The 21,678-nt window shown below is 35.6% G+C and overlaps 1 protein-coding gene across 3 annotated transcripts in view; it reads left to right on the top strand.

Moving 5' to 3' along the window:
- The window catches only part of CCDC50 (coiled-coil domain containing 50), a 99,522-nt gene extending 78,112 nt beyond the window's left edge, over positions 1-21,410 (top strand). For all 3 annotated transcript variants that reach the window (XM_077994129.1, XM_015132509.3, XM_015132507.3), the window contains 6 exons: positions 4,577-4,692; positions 5,119-5,163; positions 5,260-5,364; positions 7,227-7,306; positions 12,537-12,643; positions 14,882-21,410. In XM_077994129.1, coding sequence (XP_077850255.1) covers positions 4,577-4,692; positions 5,119-5,163; positions 5,260-5,364; positions 7,227-7,306; positions 12,537-12,643; positions 14,882-14,901 — 473 coding nt within the window. In that variant the 3' untranslated portion in view covers positions 14,902-21,410. The remainder of the gene's footprint in view (positions 1-4,576; positions 4,693-5,118; positions 5,164-5,259; positions 5,365-7,226; positions 7,307-12,536; positions 12,644-14,881) is intronic.
- The last annotated feature ends 268 nt before the right edge of the window (positions 21,411-21,678 follow it).

The raw sequence follows: 21,678 nt of genomic DNA, 5'->3' as shown, positions 1-21,678 counted from the left end.
GAAGTCCTGGTATCATGTATATAACTACAAACCAATGAATTTAATAAGTATCTTAAGCAGCCTTCCTTTCTCTCCAGTTTGTGCTCATGACTTTGAAATAAATCCTAGAGCAACATATTGTAAAAGGTATACACTTAATCTCAGATCTGTAAGAAGAAGGAACACATTTGTCACTTTTTCCTTCTGTGAGAATGCACTGATTCCTTGGAGAGTTATTCCAGGCCCAGGCTCTATTAGAGGTACCCATTCCAGATGTGGTTCTTCATTTACTGAGACTGTGTATCAGAGATTCTGACACCAAATCAAAACTCCCGAATTTCTGGTTTTACTTCAGTGAACCCAGAAGAGCTGATGAGCCTGTCTTGATAGTGTTTGTCTAACCAAAAGGCCGATAGAGCCGGAAATACTCTTATTTTTTAGGCCTCATTGAGAATTTTACAAATTCTCATTTGTAAAACGATGAATTGGATAGGCAGTCTTCTAAGAAAGTGTTTTTCAAATAATATGCCTCAGTTCATTTTCATCAGAATCAGCTGTCAACTAAAAATGGAAATTTCTGGGTTTCACATATATTATCATCTCTGGAGTAAGGCCTGGCAGTTTGGACATGCTTTAGACATGGAGGTGGATTCTTAGGAACTTAAAGTTTAAAGTCACTGCATTAAGTTACTTTTTATGCTCTAACTTTCTCCAGCTCTAACTCTACAGTTGGTGTTCTAAAGTACCAATACAGGTAAGTTATTGGTACCTATGTAAGAATGAGGTAAATATTATAGATAAATCTCAAATTTCTGGCACCACTGAGGCTTAACTCTGAAGTTCATCATTGACACAGTAATGGCTCTGTTTTCTATAAACTGCTGAGGTGGTATTTTCCATGTGGCTGTAACACTAGGAATCATAGTACCAAGGAGCCAGTCGAGCCCTATCTGTGGTCAGAGAACTTGTTTCTAGGTTGTGGATTCAGGTTAAGTTGGTTTTTCCTGTCATGTTATTTCTTATTAAAGGACTTGCTTATGCAGAAAATTAAAATTTAGTTCCAGAAGCCATTGTGAGTAGCTGCCGCAAATATCCTTGTCTTCGGCTTTGTGCTTGGATTTCAGCCAAAAAGATGGCTTTGTAAACAATTCCAAACTAGATACACTTTGTTAGGGAGGCACAAAGAGCTGTGGAAAAATAGAGGAAAGTGTGATATAATCTATCTTGAGTAGGTTTATGAGGAAATTACACCATTTTCAGGTTTGGAAAGACATTTTGGGATTCCAGAGGCGTGGGGGAAGTATGGAGGAAGAATGGTGATACGCTGACCTCTACGTTTCTGCTTCTGTGAATCTGACTTTCAGGAGTGCTCTGAGGGCTAGTTAGGCTTTATGGCTTTTAGTTATGCTCCAGGATATTTTAAGTAGACTTAGGAAGCATGACACTAAACACTGACTCACAGGCTTCACTACTAGAATTGCAAATGTTTTGTTTTGTGTTTTATTTTGCCACCACAAGGGATTAAAAAACCGTGTTACTAGGCAGATATTAAAATGACTACAACATGAGCTGCTTTATTTCTATCATTTTATATTCAGCTTGCTTTTTACATTTTACCTTTCTAGCCTCTGTAGGCATTTGATTTTGTAACTTCCTGGAAAACAGGTCAGAGGATTACATTAAAATATAATTACTAGGCAGTGGCATCTATTCTTGCTGTTGTAAAAGCACAATTCTTAAAGTTGTTAGGACAAGCCAAAGTTACATTTAACTTAATAACGAAGAAACTAGTAGGATGACAAGCAGCTGGTTCTAAGAGCATTTGCGGAGCAGCATTAATAGAATCAGTTGAAAGGGAGTGCAAAATGAAATTTTAAATTAAGTATAAGATAACTATCTACAGGGCAATAGGTGTACCTAACCTTTCAGAGTTACTTCTCTGTTGGAGTATAAGTTCTCATTTTCTGCAGGTTAACTTCTCAACTCATAGGGCCATAAAATATGTGCACTTTTCTGCTGTGAATTGTTAGTCAGATATACTGTGGCATTCCCTAAATGTCAGACTGGCTTATTACAAATACTCTTACATGATACCAAAAAAAATCTATCATTTTACCTTATTCCAAGCTCAGAATAAATTTATCTTGAATATCAGTACTTTAAACAATTTTATTCTGTAAATTTATTTAAGGCTGAAGTTTTGTGTTCATTTAGGGATGTTCTTGTGTTCTCCAACTGAAGGATGATGAATGGAAAAAGAACAAGGAAGTGTTAAATTAAGATATATATGGAACTTGAAAATACCACTCACCCACTTTTTTGAAAGCTAGTTTCCAGAGTCTGTTTAGGATACTGAGATGACGGAAGCTAGTCTGTTAATTTCCTTCATTAATTACATTAAAAAAAAATTTAGACATCTTTGTTTTGTTTACTGACGGCCTTACACTTCTCTGTGAGTTCTTTTTCTATATCCTTACAAAAATTTTTATCACCTTGGGTCCAGAGGACACTGCAGAGAATGGACATCCTGACAATGCAGAAATTTAGTATTCCAAGCTGTGGGGATTTTCTACTTAATGAGATTTACACATTCCAATGATACATCAAGGGTTTAAATAAACCGTTTCCCCTCTAAATATTTGCAACTGAGAGATATTACCTCAGATTCTGACTCTTACTGAGTCATCATTCTCTTTTTAACTGCCAGAGGTTATAGTGTTATCACCCTGTCAGACTGAATTAGACTATTCAATGGAATATTGCCTTTGGTAGAATTTAAAACAATGTGTCTTTAATAACATTGAAAGTGAAAAATCTTCTTGGCTAATTCTATGGTGTACTTAAGAAGGCGTAATAGTGGAGAAAATTTGGTCTCTTGAAATTTGAGCACATCCCACTGTATTATTTCCCTGGATGACAAAAGTGAAGGAGCTAGGCATGTTCCGTCATCCTTAATTAAGCTTTGGGCTGCTTATTGAAACATCATTTTTTCTATACATTGGAACATGGTATATATAGCAGACTATTTGTCCACTGACATTGCCCAGTACTGAGTTCCATATCTAATTTCATTTTCTCTGAAATCTGCCTTCCTAGTTATGACTAAGCTAAATAACTCAGGGAGATTTATAGTCTATTTCAGATGGTCCACTCTTGGGACTATGCCACTGTTTTTTTTTTTGTTGTTGTTGTTGTTGTTTTTGCTGTCCCAAACCACTCAGAAATCTACATTAAGCCCAGCCCAGCATAAGACTCAGTGGCTCTAGAGATGCTTTGAAGTGGTCTCTGCAATCAGGTTCTATTAGGTCTGAAGCTAAGAAAGCCATGTTTACTAGTCTTTGAAGGAAATACAGATGTGTATGAGTCTGTGGCTTCTGAAGCCACAGAAGCCAGGTTGAAAGTTGTACAAAGATAGGCTTCACAAAATACTTACATTCTCATCATTTGCCCAGTGTTTGCTTGTATTTTATTTTTTTTTAAATTAATAGCAAGTGAGTCAAGTGTGGTGAGGGATTTTGACAAAAAGCATTTTAATTTACAGTAATTTTAATGGATATAATACACTAAACAGGTGATGCCAATATTAATTGCTAGTAAGAATCAACTGGGGAGTTTTAAAACAAACTTACCTAAGGACAGGGCACACCCAGGGTACTTAATTTAGAATCTGTGGGGTTGGGGCAAATGTTTTTATATGTATTCAAAGCACCCTCATGTGATTTAAATATATAGCCCTGGTTGACAACCACTGGCATAAAGAGACAATCAGGAGTACATTTTCTTTGTCCTCTGAATAGTTAATTTACTGAAATGAACTGTTTCAGATGAATAATCTTGTTCACTGTGTTCAAAATTTTTATTAATTCTAAATATAATACACTCACACTGTCGAGTAAAATTTTAAGGCCAGAATTGCTTTATAGGAATAAATTGGAATAGAACTCTGATCATTGTGCTCTCAATATAGCTCTGATGTTATATTTCCCTAAGATGTCACAGTGCCATCAGTCTGATCAAAGCTGTGGGGAAGATCTAAAGTGAGTGGGTTTATTTACTCTCAGAGCAAAAGCCATGGCAGGGCCACTGCTTGTCTAACAGGTATTATCACGTGACTACCAGGTGCTGCTGTTTCTGCTCCCTCTGAAGTAGTAAGTTTGCAGACTGAGATAAATAGAAGCCTCTCCTCTCCTCCAGCCTTGACAGTGTAGCCTCTTTTAAACTCTGACTCTGTAATTTGCTTGTCTTTAAATTCTTTTTGTTTTCAATGACTTTTTTTTTTCACTTTGTGTTTTTCCGGGGCCTCACTTGCAACTTCTTAGATAATTTTCTGCTGTTGCAGAAACTGTGTGAGAGTGGACTTTTTACCAGGCAGGCTTGGTTAGATATCTTTGTTTAAATGCATGCATTGTCTACATTGCCACTTCCATTCCTAAGGCAAAAATATTTTTAATGTGCCGCACCCTGAATTCTGGAGTGGAGGTCTTATGGTCATTGTTAGCTGTTAAAGAAAATGTCCTTTATCTTAAATTCATAACTTTTCAGAAAACATCCTCAGTTGTTTTATTACATTGAGTTTTTTTTTTTTTTTTTTTTTAAGGAATTAAGCCAAGAGTGACGAAAGAAACTGTACCTGCTCCGTCACGAACGACCCACAGGGATCAGGAATGGTATGATGCTGAAATTGCCAGAAAACTACAAGAAGAAGAACTCTTGGTGAGCAAAGTTGAAGGCAAAAGTTTAGATATATTGATGGGTATTGTTTTTCGTGTGTGTGAATTTAGTCCATCTTGAAATTATATTAATAGTCCTCTATCAATTGAGAAATCTTTTTTTTTTAATGAGTGGAAAAATCAAGACAATATGAATAAAGTATCCAATTTTGCTTAGTGAGTAAGCATTAACAATGAAGTCCATAACTCCATCTCTCCATCTCCACGATAGTTCTCCATGAACCTGCTGTAGGATTTCATAAAATCTAGAGTTCCTACTCTGGTTGGTGAAAGCCTACCAACTGATTATCAACCTCAGGAACGTGTGTCACAATTAGTTTCATAAACCAGCTTGATTTGTACAGGATATTGAAAATGCACAACATAGACTCCAATTAAATTCTTTGTTTTTGTATTTTTGATATCATAGGCTACCCAGGTGGACATGAGAGCCGCTCAAGTAGCTCAGGATGAAGTAAGTTAATGAGTTTAGCTGATATTCTTTGGAAATATCCTAGTATATTTCTTTCTGCAACTCTGCAGTTAATGATATTCACTGTGTTTTGTTTAGGAAATCGCTCGACTTCTAATGGCTGAAGAAAAGAAAGCTTACAAAAAAGCCAAGGAGCGGGAGAAACCATCTTTGGACAAAAGAAAGCAAGACCCTGAGTGGAAGGTAGAGTGTGTTTTGTTTGTTTTCTAATTAGAAATAACATTAGAAATGAAAAGGGGACTCTGCTTTTAAGTTAAGCTCTGCAAATATAGTTAGGATATATGGATATATAAATGATCTGTATTGCATATGTGAATCTGATCTGTGAAGGTTCCATCAGCATGAAAAATCTCTGAATTTTTGAAAATATGTAAAAAATTACTGCTAAGATTGAAAACTCATTCTGTTCCCTTTAAGACTGACTGAAATGCAAGTGCTTCTGGTCATGAACAGTCTTAGTTTTCATATACAGTACTTTGATTATAGAAGAATGTAGCATTTTCACATGCTTTCATATTTTCACATGCTTTCGTATTTTCCACAATGAACTTCTCTTCCCGTCTCTATTTTCTTTGTGCTTACATTATCTTTCATCTCTATCATGTACCCGTTTCTCTTTCCTTTGAAGTAACATGGTTTGTGGCAGACTGAAAGATACATACTTATCACCACAATTATTATTTATGTCACAGTGCAAGACCTATCTAGAATGAGTTTGACTGTTATCTTTCCCCTCATTAATCAGAAACTGTAGACAAAATAAGCAGTTACTGCAATTCATTCTGCTGTGGTAGTTGCAAGTTCCAGTTTAGCAGGCTTTATTCATCAGTGACAGTGCACAGGGCAACACTTTGGACCTCCATGGAAAGACAAAGACATTTCTCTGATAGTAGTGTAAAATGTACAGAGGAAGACAAAGCGTAAACAGCTAACAAATAGAAGGTCAAGCTAGGTGGAAAAAGAGTGGAGGAATAGGGAGAGAATTTGTACAATACAGGGTTTTTAGGGAGGGAGTTTAGGCCCAGAAGAATGAAACCTAGGTTGTGTATTCCTGATACAGTTGGTGTTTAGCACCGGTCTCTCTTGAACCAATTCCTCCATTGGGCTTCTGGTCCCACCTCACAGTCTCAGTAATGGTTGTGAGGAAAAAGAAGGTGTAGAAACCCTGCTAATAGTATTGCTGTACTCTTTCCTGTTGCTCACCCAAGTGTTAGTCTCAAAACAATGAACGTATTATTCTCATATTAATTATTTATATTTAGCTCTCTCTTTTAACTAACTCGGTAATTCAGGATTTTTTCTAACATACTGTTTTAGTCAAGGATTCCCAAATACTTCTGTTAAATAAATTAAGCCACAAATAATTGCCCAGGAGTTACTCAGATTCTTTGCTACCTTAACTAGGAAAGGTTAAGTATTTAAGGATTATAAATCAAGTGTGTCAGAGGGCAGTGGCCACATCTCTAGCAAGTATCATGACTTCTGTAATTTTTATTTTATAACTGGTACTGATACAGTTCCTCTCTTGGAAAAGTTGACTTGAATGTGCCTTAGTTTACTGGCTGGAAATCAGCCTAAGACAGGTGTGCGGAAAGAAGTTCGAGTGCACAAACCTGGATTCCGTAGACTCTGGGCGTCCACTGGTTCTTGTCAGTTACCGTGTAGCTATTATGTTAATAATCAGTGGCCGAGCACACCCATCTAGGGAAGCATGTTCCTGTGTGTTTAGCCCATTCTTCTGGCTGCTCTGACCAAGGCTGTCAGATGAGTGGGCTAAATACACCTTCCATGTAAGCCCAAAGCATACCTTTGCAGCTATAAGTTTTTTACCTCTGGAGTGGCTATATATATAAATATATTATGTTGCTCAAGTAAATATAATTAATCTGAAATTACTGAGGAAGAGCTTGGCATGATAAACATATTTTCTAAACTTCATCTTTCCCTTTGATGATTCTGGATTGTGTATGTTATTCCCTTTGATGAATCTGGGCTGGATGTGTGTTTGTGATTTTTTGTTGGTTTGTTTGTATTTTTGTCCATAGCCCAAAGCAGCTAAAGCAGCATATTCAAAGTCGAAAGAGAGTGATGAACCTCACCGTTCTAAGAATGAAAGGCCAGCACGGTAAGATGACACCTGAAAAGGAAAATGAGGAAGTTGACTTTGGGGTGAGTAAGGAGATGTCAGTTGCCTAAGAAGAGTGTATGTTTTTTGGAGAGGAGATCCAAAAGTCTGCATTTGTGAGGTGGTGTCAAGATGTTCAGAGTTGTTTTTCAAACTTTATTTCCAGTCTTAAATTGAGTTGTGCACATCAAATCAGGATTTTACAAAAGTTGGGGTGGATAAGGAAGGATGTACTTTTTGTTAGGACTGATTCTTACCTCTACATTCACTGAATTTATGCTTTCAGCTTGGGGAATGAGAGTCGTTTTTTTTCCTAAATAAAAATTTCGAGTTGTAAATTTTTACCGGGTTTCATAGCCACACCGATGTGTGTGTGTGACATTTGTACATGCTCAAACTCCTTTCTTTCTGAGTCCCAGTGCCCTTGACAAAATCTTGAATCCTTGCAGACTGTCTAAATCCTGCTTGGCAGATAGGTGTGGCTATGGTGTACATACTTTCTGATTTATCTCAAACAGTCATGCATCATAGTTATGGAGCAGATGCTGTCTTTCTATCTCACGTTGTCAACATTTAAGTCTCTGGGGAAGTAACCTCTTTTTTTTTTAATTGCTTTTTGTTACCTTTCTAAGGAAATCATGATTGGAATGTGAAGAACTGTTAAAAACAAGACAAAAAAGTAACAATTTAACATTTTGAAAACTCTGAATTATTCAGATTTGAATTTTATTCTTGATTATTATTTATCAATTCTTACAATGTTTATTTCATTGAATAATTGACACTGTTGTTGCTACTCATGCCCACACTGAAGTTCCTAGACTTGTTTCCTTCAAGTGAATGTATTTAGTGTCCTTAAAAAGTCATCCTCTATTTTAAAACTCATTTGCTTTCAGAAGATAACCCTTCAGAAAATTACATTGGGTTTGTATTGCTCTGAGAACAATAGTGGCATATTCTGTCTAGTTATATAAAATCTTTCTTTTGTAGCTTTTGGTTAAGCACACACCAAACATTTTTTTAGAACTTTGTAGGGTTAGTACATTCCCAAAGTATCCAAGTAAAAGCAGCAGCAGCTAATCTGTTCTCACTAAGTAAATACATCTGGATTATTATCCTTTTTTTTAGTCAAATGAATTTAAATCATCTTTAGGCTGATTCTGCGGTCTTCAAATCCTTGGTCTCTTTAGAATAGTAATACCATTGACAGCATATATGATGGAACAGTATTGGATGATTTCTTAAGAAAGTTTATTAAAGTCTGAAAATGAGTTTTTGGAATGTAATACATACTTCAGAAATATTTGGCATACTGAAAGAGTGAATAATCAAATGATCCTGTATTAAAAATGACTATTATAAGTGAATGAAAAGTGACTTACAGCTAGTAGAATAGAAATTTTTGTTTTTATCTTAGAGGAACATTTGTCTTTAAATGTCATTTTAGAAGGATTGTATATATGACAAAAAAAAAAGTAAGAATTTTATGAAACCTGTGTTTTCATTATTGAACGTTAAAGCTTATATATCTTGCATATGTAGATACCTTGCACAACTAATATCAGAATGTATGCTTTCTGGTTAGAATCTGTGGTTTTCCTCTTTGACATTTAATCATGGTGGGAAAGTTTAGCTAGCTAGCTATACAGAAAGAGTTGGTTTCAAGGATTGAAAAACATGGCACTTCCTAGGTCAAGATGTTTATTACTGAAGTGTGGTAATAGTAGTAGTAGAGGAGAAACAAATTCTCATGTACAGTTTGTAATACTTATGGTCAACAATCCAATTTCTTTGTCTGTTACAGAATTTTCTACTCTTTGTGTATGTGTGTTTAACTTTTGTTATTATTTTTCAAAAATTGCCATTTTTATTTTAGATTCTGGGGATACATGTGTAGGTTTGTTACAAGGGTATATTGTGTGGTACTGAGGTTTGTAGTTTTGACTTTGTCACCCAGATAGTGAACAGAGTACCCAGTAGGAAGTTTTTCAGCCCTTGCCTCCCTCCCTCCTTTTGGAGTTCCCAATGTCTATTATCCACATCTTTAAGTCCATGTGAACCCAGGATTTAGCTCCCACTTATAAGTAAGAACATGCAATATTTAGTTTTCTGTTTCTGTGTTAATTCACATAGAATAATGCCCTCCAGAAGCATCCATGTTGCAGCAGACGATATGATTTCATTCTTTTTTATGGCTGTGTAGTGTTCTATAGTGTATATATACCACATTTTCTTTAATTAACTGTTGATGGGCATTTTGGTTGATTCCATGTCTTAGCTATTTGCCCAGCTAATTTTTGTATAGTTAGTAGAGACAGGGTTTCACCATCTTGGCAAAGCTGGTCTTAAATTCCTGACCTCAGGTGATCTGCCTGCCGTGGCCTCTCAAAGTGCTGGAATTACAGGCATGAGCCACCGTGCCTGACCTGGACATTTTAACAATGTAGATTCTTCCAACCCCATGAGCATAGAGTGCTTTTCCATTTATTTGTGTCATCTTTGATCTCCTAGACTTGATAAACAACTTAAGCATAGTCTCAGGAAACAAAATCCATGTACAAAAATCAGTAGCATTTCTATATTCCAGTAAGGTTCAAGCTGAGAATCAAATCAAGAACTCAGTCCCATCTACGATAACCACACACACAGAATACCTAGGAATACTTCTGACCAAGGAGGTGAAAGATCTCTATGAGGAGAACTACAAAACACTATTGAAAGAAGTTTTCTACTGTTTTTAAGGAAATAGAGGATCACTTAGCAATCTGAATTCTAACTCTTGTAACTGGAAAAAATTTCAACCCGTGTTCCAAATTGTTTTAACTATAGGATTTTATAATGGTAATATTGTTATTCTACTTACATTTTTTCCTTAGAAAAAATAAATATTTTATAAATCTCATTTTATTCCTTAAGCATTCTTATGGATGTGAAATACATTTGTCTCCCATTTTTCATTTATCCAGTATTTATTGAGCATCCTAATAATTGCTCACACGTAATTGGGGTACACATCAGTCAACAAGAATGAACTCTGTCATGTTCTCATGAGTTTGTAATTTAAAAAAATAATTATCCAAATAACTATTACGATTGTGTTAAGTACTATGGATGAAAAGTACAAGATGATAAGAACATAGGGAGACATCCTGGTTTAAGTGTCTAGGAGGGTTTCTTAAATGAATTTTGAAGTGAATTATGAAGTATTTGGCTATATCACTAAGTTAAAGATGTAAATTATTTCATGAGAAAGGTAGGAAACAGGCAGTCTTAATACAATAAACTATACAACAAAGTGTTGGTTAATAAGATTTTTCTAACTTGGATATATAAGCCCTTAACAGTTGTCTCCGGTATAACAAAATAATTTGATGTAGGACTCCTGGCAGCAAGATTTGTTCTCTGTGTAACACGAAACTAAGCAGAACAGTATACTTAAGAGCACTGAAGCCATTCTAGATTGATTTGTTTATCCTTACATGGACATGCTAGAAAACTTCTGGGCATCCTGTACTTTGTTTCATAACTTTAGCATGCTTTTCCGTGATGATGAGTTGATGGTGAGGCAATAATCATGGATTGTTTTTGTGAGTCCCGCTCAACTTCTGTTTCCTGATTTTTGACTGCCTAATGACATTAATAAAAGAGAGAGCAACAGACTGGGTCACTCTAACTACTAACTCTGTTTTCTTGGGCCTGAGTCACTTCTTAAGCCACTTGTTTGCTTTTTGAAGCTAAGTTCTTTAATCCTAGAGTCAGATTGATTTGTCTCAATTTTTCTACCAAGTCTTACATTGTTTTTTAAAGATAAGTGTTATAAATATCAGGTATTGAAGAAAAACACTATTTAATTTCCAATATTTGTAAACAAATGATTTAAAAATAAAAATTAGAAAAATGTATTATTCACTGTTTCCATTACTTATATGTATACAACAAATGCATGAAATGATATTTGAAAGTATAAGTATAGATACTTATGAAAGTATACTTGTGAAAATATACAAATGCGTATATATAAATACACATATATACATATAGTCTTGTATACAGATGATGCTCCTCCTGATAAAAATACACACGTATGTAGTAGAGCATACTAGAGTAGGTAAGAACACTGGTTTTGAAATCCAGTTGAGTTTGAGGCCTGGGTGTGCCACTTAACAGCTGTGTGAACATGGACAGATTATTTACCTCATCTAACCTAATCTGACTCTAAAATACGTATGTGATAGTTAGCATGTAGACCTGTCCTGAAAGTTAATTGAGATAATCTGTGTAGAACCTGTAGCATAGTCCTCAGCACGTGTACCACTTTATATCCCATGCTGACCTCTTCTGGATGCCGAATACCCAGGGAAAGATTTATTGCTTGAGGACAAGATAAAAAATTTGAAAACACTTGCTTTTATTTTTACATGACAGAGCCCGTTGTACCAAACCAATTTTAACTTTACAAACCTCAGAATACTTATGGCTTCTAGATTTTACATATAAATATACATAATGGCCTACAGTATGGTCATATATTTGATAAATCTTAATCTGGTGCTATCCTTTAGTGCAAACTTTGAGTACACCTTTGGGAAATAAAGAATGAGAGGTTTTCTGCTGCAGTGCCACATGTTTGCATAAATCTATGTTAAGTAATTAATAAAAAGTTTAGAGTAGTAAAAATTTTATTTTTTATTTTGTTTACAAGTGTATTACATAGAAGTTGCAAATATATTAAGATCTGTTTTGCCACCTAGTGGATAAAGGAACCTTGATCATGAAATTTTGTTTCTGTTTCCTCCCTCCTTTCTGCCTCCTACCCTTCCCTCTTCTCTTTTTTTCCTTTCCTTTCTTCCCTGACTTTATTATTTTCTTCTTTTCTGTTCTTTATTCTTATTTTTTCTTTGACTTGGGAAGATGCACCAAAACAAAGTTTATTTCTTATAAATGTCAGTGGTCACATCATACTAATCTTTGTTTATCTAGCACAGTTCCTAACATGTGTCAGTTGTTGAGGAGATACTTGTTTTTATTGAATTATGACATCAAAACAAAGGAATGGGAAGATAAATAATTTATTCAAGGCCATGCAACTGTCCAAGAACTACAGTGTGAATTCTGAAGCATTTTGGCTTTTGATTTCGCGAGAAAATGTTTTTACCTTTCAATCCAATGAGAGGTGGAGTTATAGTAAGCGTTACTTAGAATGCCCCTTTAAATTTTGGCTTTCTTTTAGGCCACCACCACCTATCGTGACAGATGGTGAAGATTTGGATTACACTCATTTTACAAACCAGCAGAGTTCCACACGGCATTTCTCAAAATCAGAGTCCTCTCATAAAGGTAAGAAGAGTGTGTATGGTCAAGTTTAGGATCTTTTTTTAAAAAACTATAAGCCTCATGTTGTAGTGGAAAAATCAAATTCTGTGTTCCACTAGAGTGCAAAAATAAGTTACTCTCTCAGCACATTGCTGTAGCACTCCTCATTTATTAAAACAGTAACAAGACAAAAAACAGAAAACAGAACACTCTAAATTGTATGTAAGATATTCTGTTTATTTACATTTTCCTCTAGAAGCTTTCATCAGATTCACTTGTTTTTTGAGACAAGAGTCTCACTCTGTCCCCGACGCTGGAACGCAGTGGCATGGTCTCAGCTCACTGCAGCCTCCACCACCTGGGTTCAAGTCATCCTTCCATCTCAGCCTCCCAGGGAGCTGGGATTACAGGCGTGTGCCACCATGCTCGGCTAATTTCTGTTTTTTTTTTTTTTTTTTTTTTTGTAGAGATGAGGTTTTACCATGTCACCCCAGACTAGACTCAAGTAATCCCTCTGCCTCGGCCTCCCAAAGTGCTGGGATTACAGGCATGAGCCACCGCACCCAGCTCTTTCATCAGATTCTTAAAGGGTGATGGTGACCTCCATTTAGATCTGCAGGACTGCATTTTCTAGAGTGGCTCTTGTTTCCTATCTGCCCATGACTCTTATTAATTAGATTTAAAATATGCATGCACAACTCCCACGTAACTTTTATGCAAAAGAAAAATGGAACAAAGCATAAAGAAAAAATAGGGATATCTAAACTGGATGAAACCTTTAAAATGTGTTACCAGAAAGGGGTCCCGGTTCAGATTCCAAGAGAAGGTTCTTGGATCTCGTGTAAGAAAGAGTTCTAGGGGAATCCATAGAGTAAACTGGTAGAAGCAAGTTTATTAAGAAAGTAAAGGAATAAAGAATGGCTGCTCCATAGGCAGAGCAGCAGTGTGGGCTGCTGGTTGCCCATTTTTATGGTTATTTGATTATATGCTGATTAATACAAGGGGTGTATTATTCAGGAGTTTTCTGGGAAAGGGGTGGGCAAATCCTGGAACTGAGGGTTCCTTCCCTTTATAGACCTTATAGGGTAACTTCTGATGTTCCCATGGCATCTGTAACCTGTCATGGCTCTGGTGGGAGTGTCTTTTAGCATGCTAATGCATTATAGTTAGCATATAATGAGCAGTGAGGACAACCAAAGTTCAAATTTGTCACCGTCTTGGTTTTGGCCAGCTTCTTTACCACAGCCTATTTTATCAGCAAAGTCTTTATTACCTGTGTCTTGTGCTGACCCCGTATCTCATCCTGTGACCTAGAATGTCTGACCTCCTAGGAATGCAGTCCAGCAGGTCTCAGCCTTATTTTATCCAGCCACTGTTAAAGATGGAGTTGCTCTGGTTCAGATGCCTCTGACAGACGAACAGTTGGGTTATATTTGCTCTTGCAAGGATCTGGGTTCACTTATGTACATATTTATGAGAGTTGTAAAATGAAATGCTGAAAGAGATAGTTTCTTATATTGATTTCCTCCTCTACAAAATGGAGGCAGTCTAAATGGAAAGCGTCAGAGTTGTCAGGATCATGAAAGATTACATATGTAAAAGAAGTTTGCAGAGTGCAGTAGACTTTGCAAATATATTAGATCTCATTAATTGATGCGTTTTTTGGTTAGGATTTTTGAAGACTTAGGTGATACTGTTATTATTCATTTCTAAGTCTAATAATAATGTCCCGAAATGTCTTTAAATTACATTTTCTGCTGTTATTTAAAAATACCATTGCAAAAATGACACTCTAGAATACTTAAATCAGAATCTCTGGACGGAGGTTGTCCAGCATTGGCATTTTTAAGAAAGCTTCCCTCCCCACCATTCTGACTTGCATCCCATACTGAGAAGAAGATAAAAGACATTATTTTAAAAATAAGGTTAGTTGGACATTATAAACATCTTCATCAAAACATCCCACCTCAGCTTCCATCAGTTGGTGGCATTTTCACTGTTCCCGATTTAACAAAGTAGCTCGTATTTTTCTTTCTCAAACTACATGTATCACCTTTTGAGGGGGACCTTACTGTCTTAGACATACATTTGATGCATAATACTAAACTAACACATTGATTCTGTATATACGTCACAATCAAGAATAAAGTACCATTTGAAATGTATAGAAATAAAGTTATTTTACTTGGGCAAGGAGAAAAAGCTGTCTGAGTTTCAAAGGTTTTTCCTTAATTGTGTTTCCTTTTTTCTTCCCCTCCCCAGGTTTTCATTACAAGCATTAAAAACCTAGGAATCTGCCTTGAAAATGGACTCACTATAGCAAATATTACTGGGTGATACAGAATGAATTCTACACTTATTTTTTTCTCCTGTGTTTGCATTCCTGGGATTTATCCTCAAGTGTATTTCTGACCATAAATAATTTTTAAATCATTTCAAATATTTTGGTTATTTGTAATCACTTGGGCAGTATAAGAAAATGTAGCTTCTGAATATTGGCCACCTCTATGCTGCATATATCTAAGAGCTCTGTAAACTGCCATTTTGTTAGGTATGGAATTTGGTATCTAGGGAGTAGGCTTTAATTAGCAATTCAAATTTTATGGAGATGAATGATTAAAGTAAAACAATGTTTGGATGCAACGCAGAATAAAAGAATATAGGAAATAGCTTTTTGTTGCATTAGTGTATGATATTTTGAAGGAGAGAGGCTTTGCTTTTTGTATTCTTTAGGAAAAGAAAATCACTACCATAAAGTATTTTCAAAAAAGAAACTCTTGAAGCAATTGAAATATGTTATTCTGACTAGATGGACTATAGAGGTTTTGCATATTCCTTCTCAGCCCTCCTGGGGAGATTGACCTAGATAGCATTCTTTAACAGTTACTCAGCTTTTGACTCAGTAGCAAGACTTTCCGAAGCCCCTGGGCAATGGACCATTTATTGGTATTTATTGACAAAAATTTAGTTCTCTGAAATTTTAACTCAGATATATGAAAATCTTTGTATTCCATCTCTTGTTTTTGATTTACTTGTAGAGCCAAGGAAATGGAATTGAAAGATGATTGCATAAGTAATGATGCCATCCTTCTCTGGCTGTAGACTGAGGTTTTTCTCTTGCTTAAAGTCATATCTGTATTTGTTGATAACCTCTCAATAATGTTGTGTTTACATACCAATAATTAGATTAATTCAACTTGAAGTTGAATTTGATAAAGTGGTTATTTACCCAAGTATTTTTTTTTTTTTTTTTTTTGAGGTGGAGTCTCACCCTGTCACCCAGGGTGGAGTGCAGTGGTGCAATCTTGACTCAGTGCAACCTCCACCTCCCGGGCTTGAGCAATTCCCCTGCCTCAGCCTCCAGAGTAGCTGAGATTACAGGTGTGTGCCATCACGCACAGCTAATTTTTGTATTTTTAGTAGAGAGGGGATTTCACCATGTTGGCCAAGCTGGTCTCAAACTCCTGACCTCAAGTGATCCACCTGCCTCGGCCTCCCAAGGCGCCGGGATTACAGGTATAAGCCACTGCATCCAGCCAGCCAAGTATTTGGTTTTAAACATTAGTATTCCTTTGTTCAAGGGATTGTATTTTGTACAAGACCTTCAAGCCCCTCTTCAAGAAATTGAGTCTTTGTGTAGCTGCTGACCTTACTGCCATATTTATTTTCCCATACTGCTTAGCTGACAAATGGCAATCAAGCTCACTTGTACTCCCTCTCTCTCTCTCCCCCACCTTCATATATAACTTGACTTGCTATTATTTTTCATTGTGTAAATCTGAAATTCTTGGCATTTCAATATGGCTTTTGTTCGGAAAGAAATATATAGGTCACTAGAGAAAAATGTTAATTTTTTTCCTACTGGAAATTGCCTTCTGTTTGCCTTATCTTTTCAGATAGTCTTTAAAGTTGGACAATATTCAAGCAGCTCATTTTGAGAAAGATTTGTAGTTTCATAAAGTTTGTGTATTACAGGAATTTAAGTAAAATCATCTGAATTAAGTGTTGGGCAAATGTTAATCAGAAAGATAATCTGCATCCCTTCGTTATATAGTTATTTTGGAGAAATGGAGGAAAAGGAAAATAACAGGACTTTTTATAGCTATGATAAAGAAAAACCTCCATTTAAATAAGGAAGTTGGAGACAAAATGGAAGGTCCTGGCCTTAAGTCAAATTCCAGATAGTGGTTTCAATATCCAAAGCTTAGGCCTTGTTTATTTATAGTAATGCTATATTTTTCTTTATCTGCCCTGTGATTTTGTTTCATGTCCTTCAAAGTTTTTTTATTGTAATTTTAAAGGAAAAAAAGTGTATTTTTATTTGATAACTAGGCAAAATCATTTGCCATTTTTTATTTCATAAATATTTATTTTTCTATCTCATACAATGATCAGTTTTACTTTAAAAATTCTGCATTTCTCTTGCCTCTCATGTACTTCATCCAGTTATTTATTATTGTAAAATGTTAACTGGAGGTACTTTATTCAAAAAAATTTCATACCACTTAACACTTCCCCGGAATGCTAGTGTTTCAGCTGTCTTAGTAAGTGACCAAAGGTGGTATTTCCCTTGTGATAGCTAATTCAACATCTTTATTGAAAATTTATTACTTTTTTTAAAGGTTTTTAAAAGATTACAATTTTAAAATATTTTATGTTTATTTTATTTTTGTGTAAAGCAAACACTTTTTAAATAATAGAGTAATTATTACCCTATGAATAAGGAGATAGAAATGCAGTTCAGTCAGTTAAATCCTCTTACTCATTCTCATTCAAATAATGTAATAATGTTTGAGACTATAGAAGCAACTCGTGTATTTTAATGAACTGCCAGACACTTTTCACTGTGTTCTCTGCTTTTTACTTGGTCATTTTTATATAAATGTGGAAGCAGTTTAATTTTTAGGCCCACAATGTATTATGCTTTAATGTTGTGATGTAAACTAATACTTCTGGCCTTGGAAAACCTTTCTATTTCTGTATCTTTGTCCTTTGGAGGCCAGGCCTCATTAACACCTGTATTGTTGAATAAGCACAATATGTTATGGAGCCTTATCATAAGGCTGCTTGACATAGACACCCACTCTCCTCCACATTTTATAAATCATTGTTTGGAAGTAAAGTTAGATAAGAGTCAAATTAAATGTTTTGACTTGAAAAATATTTGACTTTTGCGTTCAAACCACTATTAGACATACATATTTTATTAGACATAAGTATTTTATTTTGGGACTGGACAGTTGCTTTACATATATTTAAAGGAACATTGTGATTTTCAGAAAGTGGCTTTGCATACTATTGAATTGCTATTTCCCAAGTTACTTTACAACCACCAGCAGCATACCAATAAGTTACAAAAACAGAAAATGAAAATTAACCCTAGGTGTTCTGATGATAGAGAAATAGCTGAATTAGAAAAGAAAGATATGGATAGATGCTCTTAGGAGGAAAACCTTTTTAGAATGGCAATGACTGCTTGGATCTAGGTCAACAGATTCCAAAATATGTGACCTTGTGTTTGTGTTTACTGAACTCACTCTAGAAAATTCTGGACCCAATTCATTAACCCTCCTTTTCTTTAATGTGTACTGAAGCTGAGCTGGATGATGAGGGAATTCATTGCTGACTGTTGCTCATCACTTTCCCTCAAAGTCAGAACTTTTCAGTATAAAAATAATTAGCTTTTAACTGATTATTAATTTTCTTTAGTACTGTGAAAACTTGTCTGAAATTCGTGTTGTGCCAGATTGGAAATACCTACTGTAATATGGTGCATTCATTTTACCCCGTAAGTGGTTTAACATTTTAGGTCCTAGATTTTTAATGTCCTGTCTTTGTGTAAACATCACTTTGGGGAGTACCGAGATGATTCATTATTCAGTGATGATTTTCTTGAAAGATATCTATGATGATTGGCTGTAAAATCTTCAGCCTAATAAGGAGTGAGATCTCTGTGTGAACAGCCTTCTGAGGGACTGATAATAGAATAGAACTTGTAGCCAAAGGCTTTTCCCTTTTGAGAAGACGGTATCTGTGTAGGGAGTGCTAAGGTAGACTTCATTGTATATTGAGGGCCATATTCTGATGCAACAATCATAACAAAATCAAAAGCTCATGCTTCAGCAAAAAGGAAAAAAGATCTTTAAATTACTTTGTCTGTTACTGCTCATAGAGAACTATATAAAATGGTCGCATTTTCTCATTTCTGGTGGTGCCTGTGAGTCTTAAAGCCATATCTGCTTATCTTACTGTTGATAGAATACTTTTTTCTTTTTAGCCCATGGTAAGTAATATGGGCAGGTAGAAGCAAACTGGAGACTGTCCTGTTAATGCTGCATGGGGCACAGTGTCATTCAAATTATTGGTGGAAGAATCTCTTTTATCCATGGTGAGAGGTAAGAATATTAAAGGAAAGAGTCAGGATATTGTTGCTCCTGGTATTTAACAACTGTCATTAGAAATGCTGAAATTTAATTCTAGAGAAGTCAAGAAAGAAGGAGTAAACTGAGAAAATCTTACTACTGCAGAGTAACTTTTACAATGAGACCTGCACTTTATGCCAGCGCTGTTTGTGAGGAGCAGTACTGCCTTAAATTAGTTTGACTCTGACCGATGTCAGCGTACGTTCCTTCCTTTATGTGACTGACAGTCAACTTTCCATTGAGATCTAACATTCACAGATGATCCCCAAGCATCCTTGTCATCAGAAGCTTTGGACCTTTTCTGCCACTGACTTATGGCTGATCTGTAACACAATAAATACATAATTTTATTTCATGTTGTCTGTCAACCTCTGAATAAACAGTGGCATGACCAAAAAGACTGGTAGAAGGAGAGAGAATTTCCTGGCCAAATCCTTCATACCAGGTGGCCACTTCTTGAGTAATTGAGAGTTGACTGTCTTCTATGGTGACGATATAGAAGATACTTCCAAAGGTTCTGTTATGCAGTGAAGACATTCAGATTATTTGTAAGAATTTCACCAACACCCTTGTGTATTGAAGTGCTTAACCATTAACAGAAAAAAAGGAGAAAACCAAAACAGAGACATTTACTTGAAATGGAAGATTTGCTAATGTGAAGAGTGTTTCTATTTTATTACTTTTAAGAGAAAAGCAGGAAAACTTTTGCTGTGATAAGAAAGACACCAGAGTGGTGATTCTATTTGATACCACAAGCTAACACAATCGTGTGAGTACTCATGTTGAGTTGTAGAAATATGTGGCTCTAAAACCATTCTCTTTCCCTTACATATACATATGTGAACACTGCCTAGTAACATTTTAATAGGTTTAAGATGCATTTGTACATTCTCAGCAAACTAGAAAATGTTTTTTCTCTTTTTGAGTAACTTCATAGCATAGGGAACCAGCACTGTGCAGGTTTCAGCATTTCAGATAAGGACAGAATTAATTGTGTAACTTAGTGCCCTGTTATTCATTGCTGAGGTTCCTATATAAAGAACAGAAAAATTGAAAGATGGGTTTGAGCAACATTTTCTTCACAAAAGATCAAGGAGTAAGAACAAGTAAGGGAAGACAGCTAAGAGAACATACTATGACATACAGAATTGGGATAAATTTTTGTCGTGCTGGATTTCAGGCTATAATTGCTAAAATAATTTCTAGCTATTAAATTTGGCAACAGGGTTTTTGACATCAGAATTTTTGTACTTCTGGTCAAATTGGCCTTGGAAATCCCTATGGTCTCTAATTTCAGCTCTTGCTGTAAACTGCAAGCCAAATGCTGTTTCTCAGAAAGAGCTATATTTTTCTCTTCTTACAGGCAACCCAGTATTTATTTCATAAAGTGTTATAAATATTGAGAGGATACACTGGGGAGATAGAATATAAAAGTGATGCTCCAAAATGAGAATTCTCTGTAATGGGGTTTTCCCTAAGAAGAATCCATCCCAGCACATATTTTGAAAAGGTGCTGAATTAAAAAGTACAAGAGTTTGCTCATATAAATCAAGTTGCTCAGGAAATCTGAGGTGATGCTGTCATTTGTCTCATAATTTAGAAAAGTGATCTCTTGAGAGAGAGACTACACGTTGCCTGGGCACTTTCAGATTCTTTAGTAAGTGCCACTTTGATATTTGGAATGTGGATATGTTTATAAAACAAATGGATCGTTATTCCAAATGCTCATGGATTTATAACCAAGCCCCAGAAGAATATGCAGCTTTGAAACAGTTATTTCGTGGAATTGAACAGAACCTTGATGGAATATAGTTGCCTGTGTGAGGACAGAAAACAAAGAGACTGCCTCAAACTACATGCCTATCTAGACATTAAGTGAAACTGTGAGGGACATTTTGTGGATGCCTTAAAGGTGACCAGTGGTGGGTTCTGATGGGAATATACACACCCATCTGGACTAGGCCAATGGAAGCAGAGTCTCTTTCAGTTCACCTCCATACAGCAGAAGTTGTTCCTGCTCATGACCTCATTGAGGAAAATGAGAATTGTGGTGCTGGTGACTTCCTGTGTCTTGGGAGGTTCAGGTGTTCAAATCGTTAAGGCACTCTCAAAACACAAACCTCCTCTTTTAAATGCCAATTGTACATCTACATTAATTCATCTATGCAAGCTTGTGTTTTCATGGTTTGTTTTTTACACCATATTTCTCATTGGGTTCTTTAAACATCAAGTTTAATATTGATATTATGAATAATTTTTAAACCAAAGTATTCTCTAAGTCTTTGTGCTTTGTTTTCCTGGATGGTTTGACCAAGGTAAATATCAATCTTGTCCTTCTCTCTTAATAAAGTCATCCATTTGTTAAGTCAGTGGTCTCTGTCTCATGTTTTTGTTGTTTCTTTAGAACATTCAGGGAAAGTTACGTAAATAGCAATCGTAAGTATTATTATGATTGTTATTTTTTACAAAATGACCCTAATAGGTCTGTTTAATAACAGTAAAATTTTCTCTTACTCCATTTCCATATACTTTCTGTAAATATGTATAACATGATAACGATGCCTGGTGTATTGAAATTCTCAATAAATACTGCCAAGTATGGATCAGTTGGAGAAGTAGCTTTGTTTTGTGTATGGT

The sequence above is a fragment of the Macaca mulatta genome, chromosome 2 (assembly GCF_049350105.2).
Source record: "Macaca mulatta isolate MMU2019108-1 chromosome 2, T2T-MMU8v2.0, whole genome shotgun sequence".
NCBI lineage: Eukaryota > Metazoa > Chordata > Mammalia > Primates > Cercopithecidae > Macaca > Macaca mulatta.
The sequence above is the reverse complement of the archived record's forward strand: the minus strand, read 5'-3'. Positions and strand labels throughout refer to the sequence as shown.